Genomic DNA, 17207 nt, shown 5'->3' with positions numbered 1-17207 from the left:
GGACCCCACACACCACGGACATTCTCTCTTCCACCTTCTTCCGTCAGGAAAAAGATACAAAAGTCTGAGGTCACGTACCAACCGACTCAAGAACAGCTTCTTCCCTGCTGCCATCGGACTTTTGAATGGACCTACTTCATATTAAGTTGATCTTTCACCACACTCTAGCTATGACTGTAACACTACATTCTGCACTCTCTCCTTTCCTTCTCTATGTATGGTATGCTTTGTCTGTATAGTGCGCAAGGAACAATACTTTTCACTGTATACTAATACATGTGACAATAATAAATCAAATCAAATATTTATTAGGCTTACATGAAGTTACTATGAAAATCCCTTAGTCGCCACACTCCGGCGCCTGCTTGGGTACACTGAGGGAGAAATCAGCATGGTTAATTCACCTAACCAGCATGTTTTTGGACTGTGGGAGGAAACCCGAGCACCCGGAGGAATCCCACGCAGACACTGGGAGAACATGCAGACTCCACAGACAGTTACTCGGGTCCCTGGCGCTGTGAGGCAGCAGTGCTAGGCGCTGTGAGGCAGCAGTGCTAGGCGCTGTGAGGCAGCAGTGCTAGGCACTGTGAGGCAGCAGTGCTAACCACTGTGCCACCGTGCTGCCCTATGGCAGCCAATTCGTACACAGCAAAATAAAAAGCCCCACAAACAACAATGTGATAACGGACAGTTTTTTCAGTGATGTTGGTTCAGACATAAGTATTGTTCAGGACTGTCCATCTTTTCTTCAAGATGGTGCTATGAGTTCTGAGTTTAATGTCTCACCTGAAAGACAGCACTGTCAGACAGCGCAGCATTCCCTTAGTGCTGCAGCGTGTCCACATATTCAGCTTCTATGGCCATATCTCTAGAATGAGACATGAACCCACGATCTTACTCTGAAGTAGGAGTAGCTATCGACCAAGTCACAGCTGACATAACTCATTCCTGTCATTGTACAAAATGGAATCTTGCTCCAGATATACTGCAATAAGCAGAATGTTAAATTACCGACTACAGTACACAAAAAATCTTTTAAAGTTTATTTATTAGTCTAAAGTAAGGCTTATATTCACACTGCAATGAAGTTACTGTGGAAATTCCCCTAGTCGCCACACTCTGGTGCCTGTTTGGGTCAATGCACCTAATCAGCAGGTCTTTCAGACTTTGGGAGGAAACCGGAGCACCCAGAGGAATCCCACGCAGTCATGGGGAGAACATGCGAACTCCACACAGACAGTGACCCATGCCAGGAATCGAACCCCGGTCCCTGGCGCTGGAAACAGCAGTGCTAACCACTGTGCCACCGTTGCTGTAGTAGGAGGCAGCTGTGCTTAGATTGAACAGTGGATTTTTAGTCTGGGACCTGCCTATAAGTGTCTCAATACCTGGAGTCCTTAAAAAGCTAAAACCTCTTTTTCAAAAATAGATCCTTCCAAATTGCACCCACACCACCGCCATCACCACCATTACCAGTACAATCCTCACTCCAATGTGTACACTAAAACATGCTCCAGGTTTAAGAGAAGTTGTGAGTTGATCGAAGCGTGCAAATTGCACTGAACTACAATTTAAATTGTGGTAACAACAGTGGCTGCATTTTCATTTTCTTTGACTTCAGCCTTGGTAGCTTTGGCCCAATCGCTGCATTTCCAGTGAGAGTAGAAAGCTGTGCATGCTGGATATTAAACTAAGAATGCTGGAAACAAACAAACAGGTTAGTCAGCTCTTTAGGGAGAGAGAGATAAGCCAAGTTAATATATTGAGTTAATGTGTACATCCTTCAGTGGGCCTGTGGAATATAAAGATAAACAAACATTTAAGGTTGAGAAAAATGGAGTTCAGTAACGCCCTATAGTTTTTTTTTCCCTTTTCCATCCTTATTAAAATGCCTCATTTTTTTTTAGTTTTCAGTTTGGTATCAGCATACTGTAAATATTCATGCTGTCACAGAGATCACTCATTTCCACCTCTAACATCACTCATCCAGCCTCTATTGTTTCTGCTGCTGAAGCCCTTATCCATACCTTTGTTACCTCATTATTCAAATGCACTCCTGGCTGGCCTCCCACATTGTATGCTCGTGAGTTTGAAGTCATCTGAAATTCTGCTGCCTGTATCCTAATTCTCATCAATCACCCCTGTCTCCCGGTAAACCAATATCTTGATTTTAAAATTCCTCCATGGCTTCTCCCCTCCATACATCTGTAAACTTCTCCAGCCCTGCAACACTTTAAAAATCTCTGCTCTCCTCAGACTCTGGTCTATTGATCATCCCTGATCTTAATCGCTCCACCGTTGCTGGTTATGCCATATTCTGCCCGGATCCTACACCTCTCTTCCTCTTTTACCACACTCCTTAAAACCAATCTCTGACGAAGCTTGTGGACAGCTGCCTGCTCTAATCTCTCTTTTGTGGCTTGGTGTCAAATATTTTGATTTATAATCCTGCTGTGAAGCACCTTGGGATGTTTTACCACATTAAAGGCGCTATATAAACACAAGTTGTTGTTCAGTAAATGCCCAGAAGGTCAATTTATTTTCCTTTCACAGGTGCTATGCATTTTGACATTTTCTGATTTTACTCCCACATTTTCAGTGATTAATTCTAACATGTGTTGGTGGGGTGGGGTGATAATTTATCTCTGGTTCTCTTTGGGTCATCTTGATTTGGTTTTTAAAAAATTATTTCATGGGATGTGGGCACCGCTGGCTAGTCCAGCATTTATTGCCCATCCTTAATTGGCCTTGAGAAGGTGGTGGTGAGCTGACATCTTGCACCACTGCATTCCTTGGGGTGTAGTGGCGCTGTTGGGGGGGGTGGGGGGGGGGGGGGGGGTGATGGTGGTGATGATGGGGGGGGTGGGGGTGGAGAGGAGAGGGCGGGGTAGTTCCAGGATTTTGACCCAGCGAATGGCGATATATTTTCAAGTCAGGGCGATGTGCAGTTTGGAGTGGGACTTGCTGCTGGTTTGTCCTCATGTATTTACTGTCCTTGCCCTTCTAGATGGTAGAGATTGCAGGCTTGGAAGGTGCCTTGGTGAGTTGCTGCAGTGCATCTTGTAGATGTACACACTGCTGTCACTGTGCGTCAGTAGTGGAGGGAGTGAATATTTAAGGTGGTGGATGGGGTGCCTCTCAAATTGTCTGCTTTGTCCTGGGTGATGTCGAGCTTCCTGAATGTTGTTAGAGCCTGCACTCATTCAGGCAAGTGGAAAGTATTCCTTCACACTCCAGATTTGTGCCTTGGAGATGGTGGACAAGCTTTGTGGAGTCATGACCTGAGTCATTCTGCACAGAATTCCCAGCCTGTGACTTGTATAATATTTATAGTGCTGGTCCAGTTCAATTTCTGGTCAGTGATTGGAGATGGTCAATGCCTGAGCTGCTACTTGTGTGGCGCAAATAGCACTTGCTGCTTTTCAGTCAGAGTCTGTATGTTGTCTAGATCTTGCTGTTTATGTACATGAACTGCTTCAGTATCAGGAATTGTGAGTGATGCTGCACATTATGCGATCATTTGAGAACATTCCTACTTCTTGCCTTATGATGGAAGGAAAGTTATTGATGGAAGGAAAGTTATTGATGAAGCAGCTGAAGATGGTTGGACTGAGAACACCGGTCAGAGGAACTCCAGCAGTGTCCAGGGACTCAGATGATTGACCTCCAACACCCACAACCATCTTCATCTGCATTAGGTATGACTCCAACCAGTGGAGAGTTTTCCCTGATTCCCATTGACTCCAGTTCTACTCGGGTTCCTTGACGCCACACTTGGTCAACTGCTGCCTTAAAGTCAGGGGTAGTCACTCTGACTTCATCTCTTGAGTTCAGCTTTTCTATCCATGCTTGGACCAATGCTGTAATTTGGTCAGGAGTTGAGCGGCCCTGGTAGAACAGAAACTAAGCAATTTTCCATATTGCCAGGTAGATGCCAGTGTTGTAGCTGTACTGGAACAGACAGGTTGGCTAAGAACAAAGAAAATGACAGGAACAGGCCCTTCGGCCCTCCAAGCCTGCACCAACCATGCTGCCTGACTGAACTAAAAACCCCTACCCTTCTGGGGACCATATCCCTCTATTCCCATCCTATTGATGTATTTGTCCTGACGCCCCTTAAAACTTTCTATCGTATCTGCTTCCACTACCTCCCCCAGCAGCGAGTTCCAGGCAGTCCGGGCGGCATGGTAGCACAGTGGTTAGCACTGCTGCTTCACAGCTCCAGGGTCCCGGGTTCGGTTCCCGGCTCGGGTCACTGTCTGTGTGGAGTTTGCACATTCTCCTTGTGTCTGCGTGGGTTTCCTCCGGGTGCTCCGGTTTCCTCCCACAGTCCAAAGATGTGCGGGTTAGGTTGATTGGCCAGGTTAAGAATTGCCCCTTAGAGTCCTGAGATGCGTAGGTTAGAGGGATTAGTGGGTAAATATGTGGGGGTAGGGCCTGGGTGGGATTGTGGTCGGTGCAGACTCGATGGGCCGAATGGCCTCCTTCTGCACTGTAGGGTTTCTATGATTTCTTTCTATGATTTCAGTCACCACCCTCTGTGTAAAAAAAAAAAATTGCCTCGTACATCTCCTTTAAACCTTGCCCCTCGCACCTCAAACCTATTCCCCCTAGTAATTGACTCTTCTACCCTGGGAAAAAGCTTCAGACTGTCCACTCTGTCCATGCCCCTTCATAATCTTGTAGACTTCTATCAGGTCACCCCTCAACCTCCATCATTCTAGTGAGAACAAACCAAGTTTCTCCAACCTCTCCTCATAGTTAATGCCCTCCATATCAGGCAACATCCTGGTACATCTTTTCTGTACCCTCTTCAAAGCCTCCACATCTTTCTGGTAGTGTGGCAACCAGAATTGCACACTATATTCCAAGTGCGGCCCAACTAAGGTTCTATAAGGGTGCAACTAGTTCTGGTTCACAAGTCGCCAGTGCTATTTTCTGAATGTTGTTGGGGTCCAGAGTCTTTTCAGTACCCAGTGCCTTCAGCACTGATTTTGTTATCAACGGTTTGTTCTGGTTTTGGACGACTGTTGTAGGCTGCAAAGAGACATAGATAGGATGCAAAGCTGGGCTGAAAAATGGCAAATGGAGTTTAACCCTGATAAATGTAAGGTGATTCATTTTGGTAGGACTAATTTAAATGTGGATTACAGGGTCAAAGGTAGGGTTCTGAAGACTGTGGAGGAACAGAGAGATCTTGGGGTCCATATCCACAGATCTCTAAAGGTTGCCACTCAAGTGGATAGAGCTGTGAAGAAGGCCTATAGTGTGTTAGCTTTTATTAACAGGGGGTTGGAGTTTAAGAGCCGTGGGGTTATGCTGCAACTGTACAGGACCTTGGTGAGACCACAGTTGGAATATTGTGTGCAGTTCTGGTCAGCTCACTATAAGAAGGATGTGGAAGCGCTGGAAAGAGTGCAGAGGAGATTTACCAGGATGCTGCCTGGTTTGGATGGTAGGTCTTATGAGGAAAGGTTGAGGGAGCTAGGGCTGTTCTCTCTGGAGCGGAGGAGGCTGAGGGGAGACTTAATAGAGGTTTATAAAATGATGAAGGGGATAGATAGAGTGAACGTTCAAAGACTATTTCCTCGGGTGGATGGAGCTATTACGAGGAGGCATAACTATAGGGTTCATGGTGGGAGATACAGGAAGGATATCAGAGGTAGGTTCTTTACGCAGAGAGTGGTTGGGGTGTGGAATGGACTGCCTGCAGTGATAGTGGAGTCAGACACTTTAGAAACATTTAAGCGGTTATTGGATAGGCACATGGAGCACACCAGGATGATAGGGAGTGGGATAGCTTGATCTTGGTTTCAGATAAAGCTCAGCACAACATCGTGGGCCGAAGGGCCTGTTCTGTGCTGTACTGTTCTATGTTCACACCATGTCTGCTGCCTGTTCTCCTTGGGTTTATTTGGGCTTGTATTCAAGTTTCTGGCTTCTGTCAGCTCAGCAAAGTTTTAACAAGTGAATCCACTCTCTATTAGCTTAAAGAACTCCTGCAGTACTTCTATACCTTTGCTGGTTCTAAAATACCCTGGTGTTCTAAAATAACCTGGTGTTGTTAAAACTCTTACACTATTAACTGGGTATTTTAGAACCAGTATGTTGTGTTGATCTGCCACATTTTTATTTGACATCTCATCTGGCCTCTCTGCAGCTTCATGCTCACCTCACCGCAGTTCAATGGCAGTAATGACCTTAGTGTGTGGTATTTAACATGATTGCAAACTCTGTAACCTGGTGAATAGATAGTTCTGAGGGATTTCTCGTAGACTGTGAATCAGCGCATTACACACAACATTGTTTTTCTTTATTAAAATTAAGTAATTAAAAGATGTGAAAGAGAGAGCATATATAGTCTTTGTTTTAATTTTGGGACCAGCTAGGGGGACTGCAGAAGTCTCTACCAGTTCTGTACATTTCTGTGCTTCGTATTGTTTTGTTCCAATTTATCAATAAAAGATTTTCCTTTTTTTTCCTTGAGTTGCTGACTCTTGCTGGGGCATGTTGCATGAGCAATGAGCACCTATTAACTTCAGCTGACGAGTTGTTCAGTGGTGATGAATGGAGTTATCAAATATAACAGCACAGTAAGTCATTGCGCCACGGCTGTGCATGTTATACTCCATATGAACCACCTCCTAATACTACTTTCCTGCTTGTCCCCAAATACATCTGTACTCCTTTTTTTCCAAGCAATTGGTGGCAGCTTGAGCAGAGAAGTTCTTATTCGATGCTTTTATGATTTTCTTAAGTGTGTACCCTCTAACCAAATAACCTTTCATTATCTAGCTCACTAATAACATTTAATGGTGTTGATAATCCCGCTAAGCTTTTCTGCTCCTGTGAAAGAGAAATCCAACTGAGGAAGTCTTGTTCCAGAAATGTTAATGTCACACTAGCAGCAACAACCTTGTGAACCTGTACATTTCCATTACTCTTATGCCCCTTTCTCTCCTAAGAATGCCCCAAACTGCTCGCAATGCTCCCAATTGGGCAGAATGTCTTATATAACTTCAACATTGCATCGTTGCTTTCGCATTGTATAGATTGCACAGATACAGAAGCAAAGGTTTGCCTTTTGCAGGGGTTTATTTGCTTGTGCTGCCATAGTTAGGGATGAGTGCTCTTCCAGAATATTTAGAACATTGACTCTCATTAAGTATGCACTTTGTGGAGGGATCACTTGTCAATTATAGCACCTCAGCTGCTGCTGTGCTACAGATGACTTAACCAACCAGCTTAGACTGGGGATCAACTTTGGTGCTTTCCTGGCCTGTATGGCTCAGTTGATATGGGCTTTTACTGAACTGTTGGGAATCTCCCCTAGCACAGATGGTATTGAAGTTGGAACTTGGTCTGGCTAACTGAAGTGCTTCATTTGCTACATGTTAACTTGTAAAGATTCTGAGAGTGTAACTGGTCAATCGATTTTACTGGAAATGGATCCATAATCTGACCACATTGGTGTGAAGCATCGATGTTTGCGTTATCACTTGGGTGTTATTTGTTGGTCAACTCCCATGTAACCCTCCATGAAATTGACATGGCATGTACATGTGAACCTCCATTGCCACTCATTCTTTCATGGGATGTGGGTGTCACTGGCAAAGCCAGCATTTGTTGCCCATCCCTAAATGCCCTTGAACTGAGTGGCTTGCCAGACCATTTCAGAGAGAGTCACATGGAGGCCAGACCAGTAAGGGGTGGAGTCACATGGAGGCCAGACCAGTAAGGGGTGGCTAATTTCCTTCCCTAAAGGGCATTAGGGACCAGGGGAGTTTTTCACAACAATCAATGATAGTTTCATGCCCACCGTTACTGAGGCTAGCTTTCAATTCCAGATTTTAAAAATTAATTTAATTTAAATTCCATCAAGTGCCATGGTGATTTGAACCCATATCCCCAGAGCAATACCACTCCAGTGACATTACCCCTGTCTCCCCAGTAGTTTGTGCAGTCAATCAAGTTGTATGGGATATTTATGACGGCCAAATCCAGTTCTTTTCCCTCGGGTATCCAGCAAAAACAGTTTGGTGAACGTTTTTACAAAGCAGGATTAGGTCAGCTTTCATATAGAAAGTCAGTCAGAACCATAACATGGAATATACAGCACCGAAACAGGTCATTCGGCCCAACTCTGTGCCGATTTTTATACTCCATGCAGGTCCCCTCCCATTCCATCTACCTCCTGTCAGCCTTTCAGCATACTTTCTTATTCCCTTCACTCTCATCTGATCATCAAGCTTCCTTTTGAAAGCAATAGCTTGATAACAAATTCCACTTTCTGAATAAATACATTTTCCCTTTTTTTTTTGGACAGAAAGAAACGATTTTCTCTCTTTTGTGATTAACTACCTTGATGGCAAGAGTTCATTGTGTGGGAATATTGGGTGCAGATAATGAGCAGCATTTTGTGGTATTCCAAAATTTAACATCAATAGCGAGTCCCTGCACAGGAAAACTCTGAAACAATCAAAGTAGATTTACGGAGAAGGTCGATGATGGAACTTCCTTGTGGAATAGTTTATTTAGACTTTCAAAACCTTGTATAAAGTTCAGAAGCATGGAAGATTTTTAATTAAAAAGGTAACCATGGAAATCAAGGGTAGAACTTGACACCTGATTAAAAGTTAGTTTGAAGATAGGAAACAGAGTTTGCGAGTGAGAGATGAGAAGTATGGGCAGGGGAGATGTTAAGTGGATTACTGCAGTGTTCAGTGCTTAAGCTCCTGTTGTTTTTACACTGTACAAATGACCTGCATGCTGAAACTAATAATAATAGGCTTGTCAAAATTGTAGCACTAAAATGGGAAGAACAGTGGAGATAGAGGCTGCAGTTAATCATTTGCAGAAGGATTCGTGCAAGCGGGGAGACCAGTGACAAGTGGAATTGAATGCTGACAAATACAAATTAAATTGTACATTTGTGAAAGCAAAAAGTACCTAACTGTGAACATGCAACAAGTCGGTGAGGGTTAGCCAGAGAAGAACTGATGAAGGAATGGGTCTGTGAATAACAATTGTTGATTACCAGAGAGAGATGGACTTTAATATCATTTTCTCAACTGTGGCTACTCTTGGAATTATGGCTCTTGACAGAAAGTTAGTATCACTGATTTAAAGTTATCACATAAATTACTAATCCCTCCCAGGATGTTGGAATAAGTGTTAAAAGTGGCTTCCATTTTAAAATTATTCCCCTTGTTTGCAAATCCCTCCATGGTCTTGCCTTTCCCCATATCTAATCTTCCGATTTACAACCCTCCGAGACCTTTGCTCTGCTCCAAGTCTGCCCTTTTGCACGATGCTGCATTGATTGATAGCAGCCATGCCTTCAGCCGTCTGCTACCTCTTTTTAAGGCTCTCATTAAAATCTCTGACCAAGCTTTTAGCCAAGTGTCTTAATATCCCCTTATGTGGACCATAAAAATGTAAGAAATAGGGGTTGGAATGGGCCATAAGGCCACAAGACACCATTCAGTAAGATAATGATTGAATTCTACATTAACCCCACTTTCCCCCTCTATCCTTTCATGACCATAGTTCCCCAAAACCTATCAATTTCTGTCTTGAATATATTCAACAAATGAGACTTCACACCCCTCTGGGGTTGAGAATTGTAACGATTCATAGCCCTTCGAGTGAAGAAGCTTCTCCTCATCTCCGTCCTAAACGGCAGACCCCTTGTCCTGAGATTCCAGCTCCAATTTCTAAACACTCCAGTCAGGGGAAGCAGCCAGTGAACCGTGTTGTCTAATGTTGCTGGACATTGCAGGTCGTGCCTTACGAGCCTGGTTGAGTTCTTTGAAAATGTGACCAAACACATTGACGAAGGAAGAGCAGTGGATGTGGTCTATATGGACTTCAGCAAGGCGTTCGATAAGGTCCCCCATGCAAGACTTCTTGAGAAAGTGAGAGGGCATGGGATCCAAGGGGCTGTTGCCTTGTGGATCCAGAACTGGCTTGCCTGCAGAAGGCAGAGAGTGGCTGTGGAGGGGTCTTTCTCTGCATGGAGGTCGGTGACCAGTGGAGTGCCCCAGGGATCTGTTCTGGGACCCTTGCTGTTTGTCATTTTCATAAATGACCTGGATGAGGAAGTGGAGGGATGGGTTGGTAAGTTTGCTGACGACACCAAGGTAGGTGGTGTTGTGGATAGTTTGGAGGGATGTCAGAAGTTGCAGCGAGACATAGATAGAATGCAAGACTGGGCGGAGAAGTGGCAGATGGACTTCAACCCGGATAAGTGTGTGGTGATCCATTTTGGCAGATCCAATGGGATGAAGCAGCAGTATAATATGAAGGGTACCATTCTTAGCAGTGTAGAGGATCAGAAGGACCTTGGGGTCCGGGTCCATAGGACTCTTAAATCGGCCTCGCAGGTGGAGGATGCGGTCAAGAAGGCGTACGGCGTACTGGCCTTCATTAATCGAGGGATTGAGTTTAGGAGTCGGGAGATAATGCTGCAGCTTTATAGGACCCTGGTTAGACCCCACTTGGAGTACTGCGCGCAGTTCTGGTCACCTCATTACAGGAAAGATGTTGAAGCCATTGAAAGGGTGCAGAGGAGATTTACAAGGATGTTGCCTGGATTGGGGGGCATGCCTTATGAGGATAGGTTGAGGGGGCTTGGTCTCTTCTCCCTGGAGAGACGAAGGATGAGAGGTGACCTGATAGAGGTTTACAAGATGTTGAGAGGTCTGGATAGGGTAGACTCTCAGAGGCTATTTCCAAGGGCTGAAATGGTTGCTACGAGAGGACACAGGTTTAAGGTGCTGGGGGGTAGGTACAGAGGAGATGTCAGGGGTAAGTTTTTCACTCAGAGGGTGGTGGGTGAGTGGAATCGGCTGACGTCGGTGGTGGTGGAGGCAAACTCGTTGGGGTCTTTTAAGAGACTTCTGGATGAGTACATGGGATTTAATGGGATTGAGGGCTATAGATAGGCCTAGAGGTGGGGATGTGATCGGCGCAACTTGTGGGCCGAAGGGCCTGTTTGTGCTGTGGCTTTCTATGTTCTAACACTGCTATGGGATTGTTTACTACACGGAAGCGGCTTTCTAAATGCGAATTGTTTGTTTAAATGTTAGCAAACACATTTGTCCCTAAGTCTCCTTGACAAATTTGTGTACCGTCAACATTTCTCATGCAAAGTTTATGAAGATGGAACATTGAAACATGACTAGTTTTAGTGGCCCAGAGCAATTTTGCACTCTTTGCACCCTGCACATTAAGTTTAGCTGTTCATCTTGTGTTAATAATGGAAATGTCCACCTATCCCCATGGGGGATTATTTGTTTCTGTGATGTCTGCGCAGTGTAATAACATTTCATAGCTAATTTCTTCGGTGTGTTAATAATTAAGTTTCTTTCATCCTTAGAAACCTTGTTAAAATGGGCAAGTTTGTAAAGAGCTTTAAGTGAGAGATAAACCTATATTTGGCGAGGACAGAGATCACCGGCTTGTGCATCAAATTATCAGAGCCCGAGCGGTGCACTTGATTCTGTTTGGTGAGGGTGGGGTGCAAAATCTCAGGAATTTCCGCAAGTTACTTCTCAAAATTAGTCTGGGTTTTAATGTTTTTTGCATCTTCTAGAACATTATATAGTTTGAGGTGGCTGGAGTTTATATGTTTCATGATGAACAAGGCATTGTTTGGGTGGCACAGTGGTTAGCACTGCTACCTCACAGCACCAGGGACCAGGGTTCAATTCTGGCCTCGGGTGACTGTGCGGAGTTTGCACGTTCTCCCCGTGTCTGCGTGGGTTTTCTCTGGGTGCTCCGGTTACCTCCCACATTCCAAAGATGTGTGGGTTAGGTGGATTGGCCCTGCTAAATTTCCCTCTAGTGTTAGGGGACTTATGATTCTATGACTATTACGTAATGAAGGTTGCATGTGACCAGAGGGTCGTCTCTTTTCTGTTATTGTTGTTATGAGAATTGGCACTTTGCCATTGGACCCCTTGAGTCAATACACCATGTAATAAATCAGTGCAAAAGCAGACTTCTGTTGCTAACATTGGCCTTTTGTTAGTTGCAGCGGAGCGGAGCGGAGTGAGACACTGCTACACCGGCTCAAGGCAAAACCTCTACATAGACAAAACAACAAGGGTCATTTGCCAGGGTTTTACTGGGAAGCAGGTGCGTCTTATTTGCATGCCATTTATCTAAAATCACTGTTTAACTTGTCAGCTTTTATGTCTCATTTGTAACTTCAATTTTGACACTTGGCATGTGAGTTTGTCATATCTTTGGTCCATCAGCCCAGATATTGATATTTTCACAATGGCGAGCTGTCATAGGCTTTAAGCAAATCAATGGATTTTAAACCTAGATTTTTTTTGTGTCTGGGGACGTGGGTTCAAATCCTACCATGAAAGTTGGATATATTAATTGATAAATCTGAAATAGAAAGCTAGCCTCAGTAATTGTTGTAACAACCCATTTGGTCACTGATGTCCTTTAGGAAATTAAATCTGCCGTCTTTACCTGATATGGCCAATGTGTGACCCCAGAGCCACAGTAAAATGATTGACTCTAAACTACCCTCTGAAATGTCCCGGAAGGCACTCCGTTCAAGGGCAGCAAATGCTGGACTTATAAGTAACACCTACATCTCATGAAAGAGTAAAGAAAAATTAGGCTGGGGATTGTCCCTGAAGCCTTTCATAGAATCCCTACAGTACAGAAGGAGGCCATTGAGCCCATCGAGTCTGCACTGACCCCAATTCCACTCAGGCCCTATTCCCGTAACCCAACATATTTACCCTTCCAATCCCCCTGACACTAAGGGGCAATTTAGAATGGCCAATCCACCTAACCCGCACATCTTTAGACTGTGGGAGGAAACCAGAGCACCCGGAGGAAACCCATGCAGACACGAGGAGAATGTGCAGACTCCAAACAGACAGTCACCCGAGGCCGGAATTGAACCCGGGTCCCTGGCGCTGTGAGGCAGCAGTGCTAATAACCACTGTGCCACCATGCCGCCCAATTCAGAGTGACATTTGGCAATCCTTTAACAACTGAGCCAATAGTTGTAGCTATGTTGATACTCTAGATTGATGGGAAAAAGAATTGTGTAAATGACAGGGAACTCCTAATTTGTATGGAAATGCTTAGGCGAGGTGTTTCTGAGGCCTTTACAGTGTAAAGTGTCAGAATTTACATTGTAACAAAAAAGTCAATAATATTGATATATTAAAATGATTCTGTCCTTTTCACGTGAAAGGCGTGTGTGTCTAAAGCAGTTGCAGATCTTTTTTTTTCATGTCATCTTTGCCCACTCCCTCCTTGAGTGAGTTACCACACGTTCAGCACCCTCTTTGTAGTTAAATGTAAAATGGCTGTACAGCCTCCCTCTTCCAGGGGTGAAACCATGAACATTCAGGTAACGAGGCTAGCCCATTGCTCTTTGGGTTTGCAGACGCCTGCGGCGGTGGTTCGCCCAGGCTAGGATAGAATCAAGTATCAGGGTAACCGATGAGGTTAAACGGAGGCGTCGCCTGATGTAATTTTTCAAGGCCATCTTGGCTTTTTGGCGAAGATGAAGTGTCAGATCTAGCCCAAATGAGGTGCAATGCATCGTCTCGTCGGCTTGGATCTTGTTTGTCCCTTTCGTGGGGACCATGTTCATAAGATATAGGAGCAGAATTAGGCCATTTGGCCCATCGCGTCTACTCCGCCATTCGATCATGGCTGATATGCTCCTCATCTCCTTTTTCCTGCCTTCTCCCCATAACCCTTCAACCCATTACCAATTAAAAAATCTGTCTAACTTCTTAAATTTACTCACTGTCCCAGCATCCACCGCACTTTGGGGTAGCGAATTCCACAGATTCACAACCCTTTGGGAGAAGTAGTTTCTCCTCAACTTTTTAAAATTTAAACTTCTTATCCTAAGACTATGACCTCTTGTCCAGGAATGCCCCACAAGAGGAAGCATCCGCTCCATCTCTACTTTATCCATACCTTTTATCATCTTGTATACCTCAATTTGATCTCCCCTCATTCTTCCAAATTCCAGAGAGTTATAGGCCTAAACTGTTCAATCTCTCTTCATACGACAAGCCCCTCATCTCTGGAATCAATCGAGTGAATTGGATTCAATTTGAATTTGGGGTATTTTTTGGATTTTAAATGGCTGTTCCCAGTTTTATACAGCAGACAATTAACTTCTGTAACAAGCTGTACAGATACTTTTAATTATTGATCTTTGGTTACTGATAATGCCGATGGAACACTGCTGAAGGAAACAGACTTAGGGTTAAGAGGCTTACCCCACCTACTTGTAAAACTCTGCAAAAGAATAAAAGATTTAGATCAAACTTTAAGAAAGAGGATAACATGGATATCTATTTCATTTATACTCTGGTGTGTTCAGTCTGTAAGATGATAAATCTCTACTCAGCTTAGTTATTATCTTTTCATAGATTGCCTTTAAGATACTTATTATCAGTTACATTTTATTGTTCTGATTAGAGCATCGGTTTAGAGTTTTTTAAAAAATCTTCAAATAGTTGAATAATAAATGTTTCCCTGAGCTGTTTATTCCTCGTTCTTTAACGTCAGCCATTTATTGCGTCCCTGTGCTGTATATTATCTTGAGAATTGGCTGGTTAACAGGCTTTTTCTTGCTGTGTTGTTCGAGCAGTGTTTGAAACTCAATTACTTTTGTTGTATTCTTGTTTTTTTTTATGGGAGGCTCTGTTTTATTTTACACCCTAATTGTTATTGTGACACACTCGCACAAATACTAGGCTTGGTGCCCTGATGGTTGCTGTAGCTTTTGCAAAGCTCTGATAATCCTGTTTTGAAAGTAGAAAAGGACGCTCACATTCCCAGTTTTATTTGCAGTCTGCTCTGCCCCACCCAGTCTGTTCTGAGTTAGTTGATATTAGTCCACGGAGCAGTTAGAAACATAGAAACTAGAAGCATGAGTAGGCCATTCGGCCCCTCGAGCCTGCTCTACCCATTCATTTTGATCACGGCTGATCATCAGATTCAATACCTCGATCCCTCCTCCCCATACCCCTTGATCCCTTTAGCTCCAAGAGCTATATCTAACTTCTTCTTGGTCTCAGCTGCTTTCCGTGATAGTGAATTCCACAGATTCACCACCCTCGGGATGAAGAAATTTCTCCTCATCTCAGTTCTAAAAGGTTTACCTCTTATCCTCAAACTATGACCCCTAGTTGTGGACTTCCCCACCCATCAGGAACATTCTTTCTGAATCCACCCTGTTTAATCCTGTTAGAATTTTATAAATTTCTCTCGCTCTTCTAAACTCCAATAAATACAATCCTAACCGACGTGGTCTCTCCTCATATGATAGACATGCCATCCCAGGAATCAGCCTGGTAAACCTTCGCTGTACTCCCTCTATAACAAGGACATCTCCCCTCAGACAAGGACATCAAAACTCCAGGTGTGGCCTCACCAATGCCCCATACAATTGTAGTAAAACATCCCTGTTCCTATACTTAACTCCTCTTGCTAGGGAGGCCAAAATATCATTTGCTGCCTTTATTGCCTGCTGTACCTGCGCGCTTACTTTCAGCGACTGATGCACAAGGACACCAAGGTCTCGCTGAGTATCCACCTCTCAATTTACACCCATTCAAGTAATAATGTGTCTTCCTATTATTGCTACCAAAGTGGATAGCCTCACATTTATCCACATTATGCTGCATCTGCCATGCATATGCCCACTCACGCTGGTGCATTGCATTTGACCTCACCTTGAATTGGATGTAAAATTGCACACGATTTCCACACCTGAATGCTCTCCAGTGACCTGTGCTGGAAAGCGCATGTGTGTGCTTAATTAACACGATCGTGTTGTGCTCTGAGCTCACTACCACACCCAATTAGTAAAGTAACCATAGACACTCGCTCCTGTGGCTCGCAGGTGTATCAGGTCACTTGAATAAAGTACTGAAGAAGAACATAAGGAGCAGGAGTAGACCGTCTGGCCCCTTGAGCCTGCTCCGTCATTCAATAAGATCAATGGCTGATCTTTTTGTGGACTCAGCTCCACTTACCCGCCCGCTCATCATAACCCTTAATTCCTTTACTGTTCAAACATTTATCTTTCTTTGCCTTAAAAACATTCAATGAGGCAGCCTCAACTGCTTCACTGGGCAGGGAATTCAACAGATTCACAACCCTTTGTGTGAAGAAGTTCCTCCTCAACTCAGTCCTAAATCTACTTCCCCTTATTTTGAGGCTATGTCCCCTAGTTCTAGTTTCATCCGCCAGTGGAAACAACTTCCCTGCACGTCCTCCCCGTGTCTGCGTGGGTTTCCTTTGGGTGCCCCAGTTTCATAAGAACTAGGAGCAGGAGTAGGCCTTCTCGGCTCTCGAGCCTGCTCCGCCATTTCAATAAGATCATGGCTGATCTTTTCGTGGACTCAGCTCCACTTACCCTTAATTCCTTTACTGTTCAAAAATTTATCTATCCTTGCCTTAAAAACATTCAATGAGGTAGCCTCAACCTCTTCACTGGGCAGGGAATTCCACAGATTCACAACCCTTTGTGTGAAGAAGTTCCTCCTCAACTCAGTCCTAAATCTGCTTCCCCTTATTTTGAGGCCATGCCCCCTAGTTCTACTAGTTTCACCCGCCAGTGGAAACAACTTCCCTGCTTCTATCTTATCTATTCCCGTCATAATCTTACATGTTTCTATTATATCTCCCCTCATTCTTCTGAATTCCAATGAGTATAGCCCCAGTCTACTCCGTCTCTCCTCATAAGCCAACCCTCTCAACTCCGGAATCAACCTAGTGAATCTCCTCTGCACTCCCTCCAGTGCAGTATATCCTTTCTCAAGTAAGGAGACCAAAACTGTACACAGTACTCCAAGTGTGGCCTCACCAGCACCTAATCAGCTGCAACATAATCTCACTGTTTTTAAACGCCATCCCTCTAGCAATGAAGGACAAAATTCCATTTGCCTTCTTAATTACCTGCTGCACCTGCAAACCAGCTCCTTGCGATTCCTGCACAAGGACTCCCAGGTCCCTCTGCACAGCAGCATGCTGCAATTTTTTACCATTTAAAAGTCCATTTTGTTGATGACCTCACATTTACCAACATTGTACTCCATCTGCCTGACCCTCGCGCACTCACTTAGATTATCTGTATCCCTTTGCAGACTTTCAGCATCCTTTGCACACATTGCTCTTCCACCCATCTTAGTATCATC

The 17207-nt window shown here is 44.2% G+C and overlaps 1 protein-coding gene across 2 annotated transcripts in view; it reads left to right on the top strand.

Moving 5' to 3' along the window:
- suclg1 (succinate-CoA ligase GDP/ADP-forming subunit alph) overlaps positions 1 to 17207 on the top strand; it is a 68533-nt gene that overhangs the window by 9241 nt on the left and 42085 nt on the right. The window contains exon 2 of one of the 2 annotated variants that reach the window (XM_078224027.1): positions 12035 to 12141. In XM_078224027.1, the coding sequence (XP_078080153.1) occupies positions 12035 to 12141 (107 nt within the window). The remainder of the gene's footprint in view (positions 1 to 12034; positions 12142 to 17207) is intronic. The other variant, XM_078224036.1, reaches the window with a different exon arrangement.

This window comes from Mustelus asterias, chromosome 1, assembly GCF_964213995.1.
Source record: "Mustelus asterias chromosome 1, sMusAst1.hap1.1, whole genome shotgun sequence".
NCBI classification, from domain to species: domain Eukaryota; kingdom Metazoa; phylum Chordata; class Chondrichthyes; order Carcharhiniformes; family Triakidae; genus Mustelus; species Mustelus asterias.
Note: the sequence above shows the minus strand (reverse complement) of the source record. Positions and strands in the feature narration are given on the sequence as shown.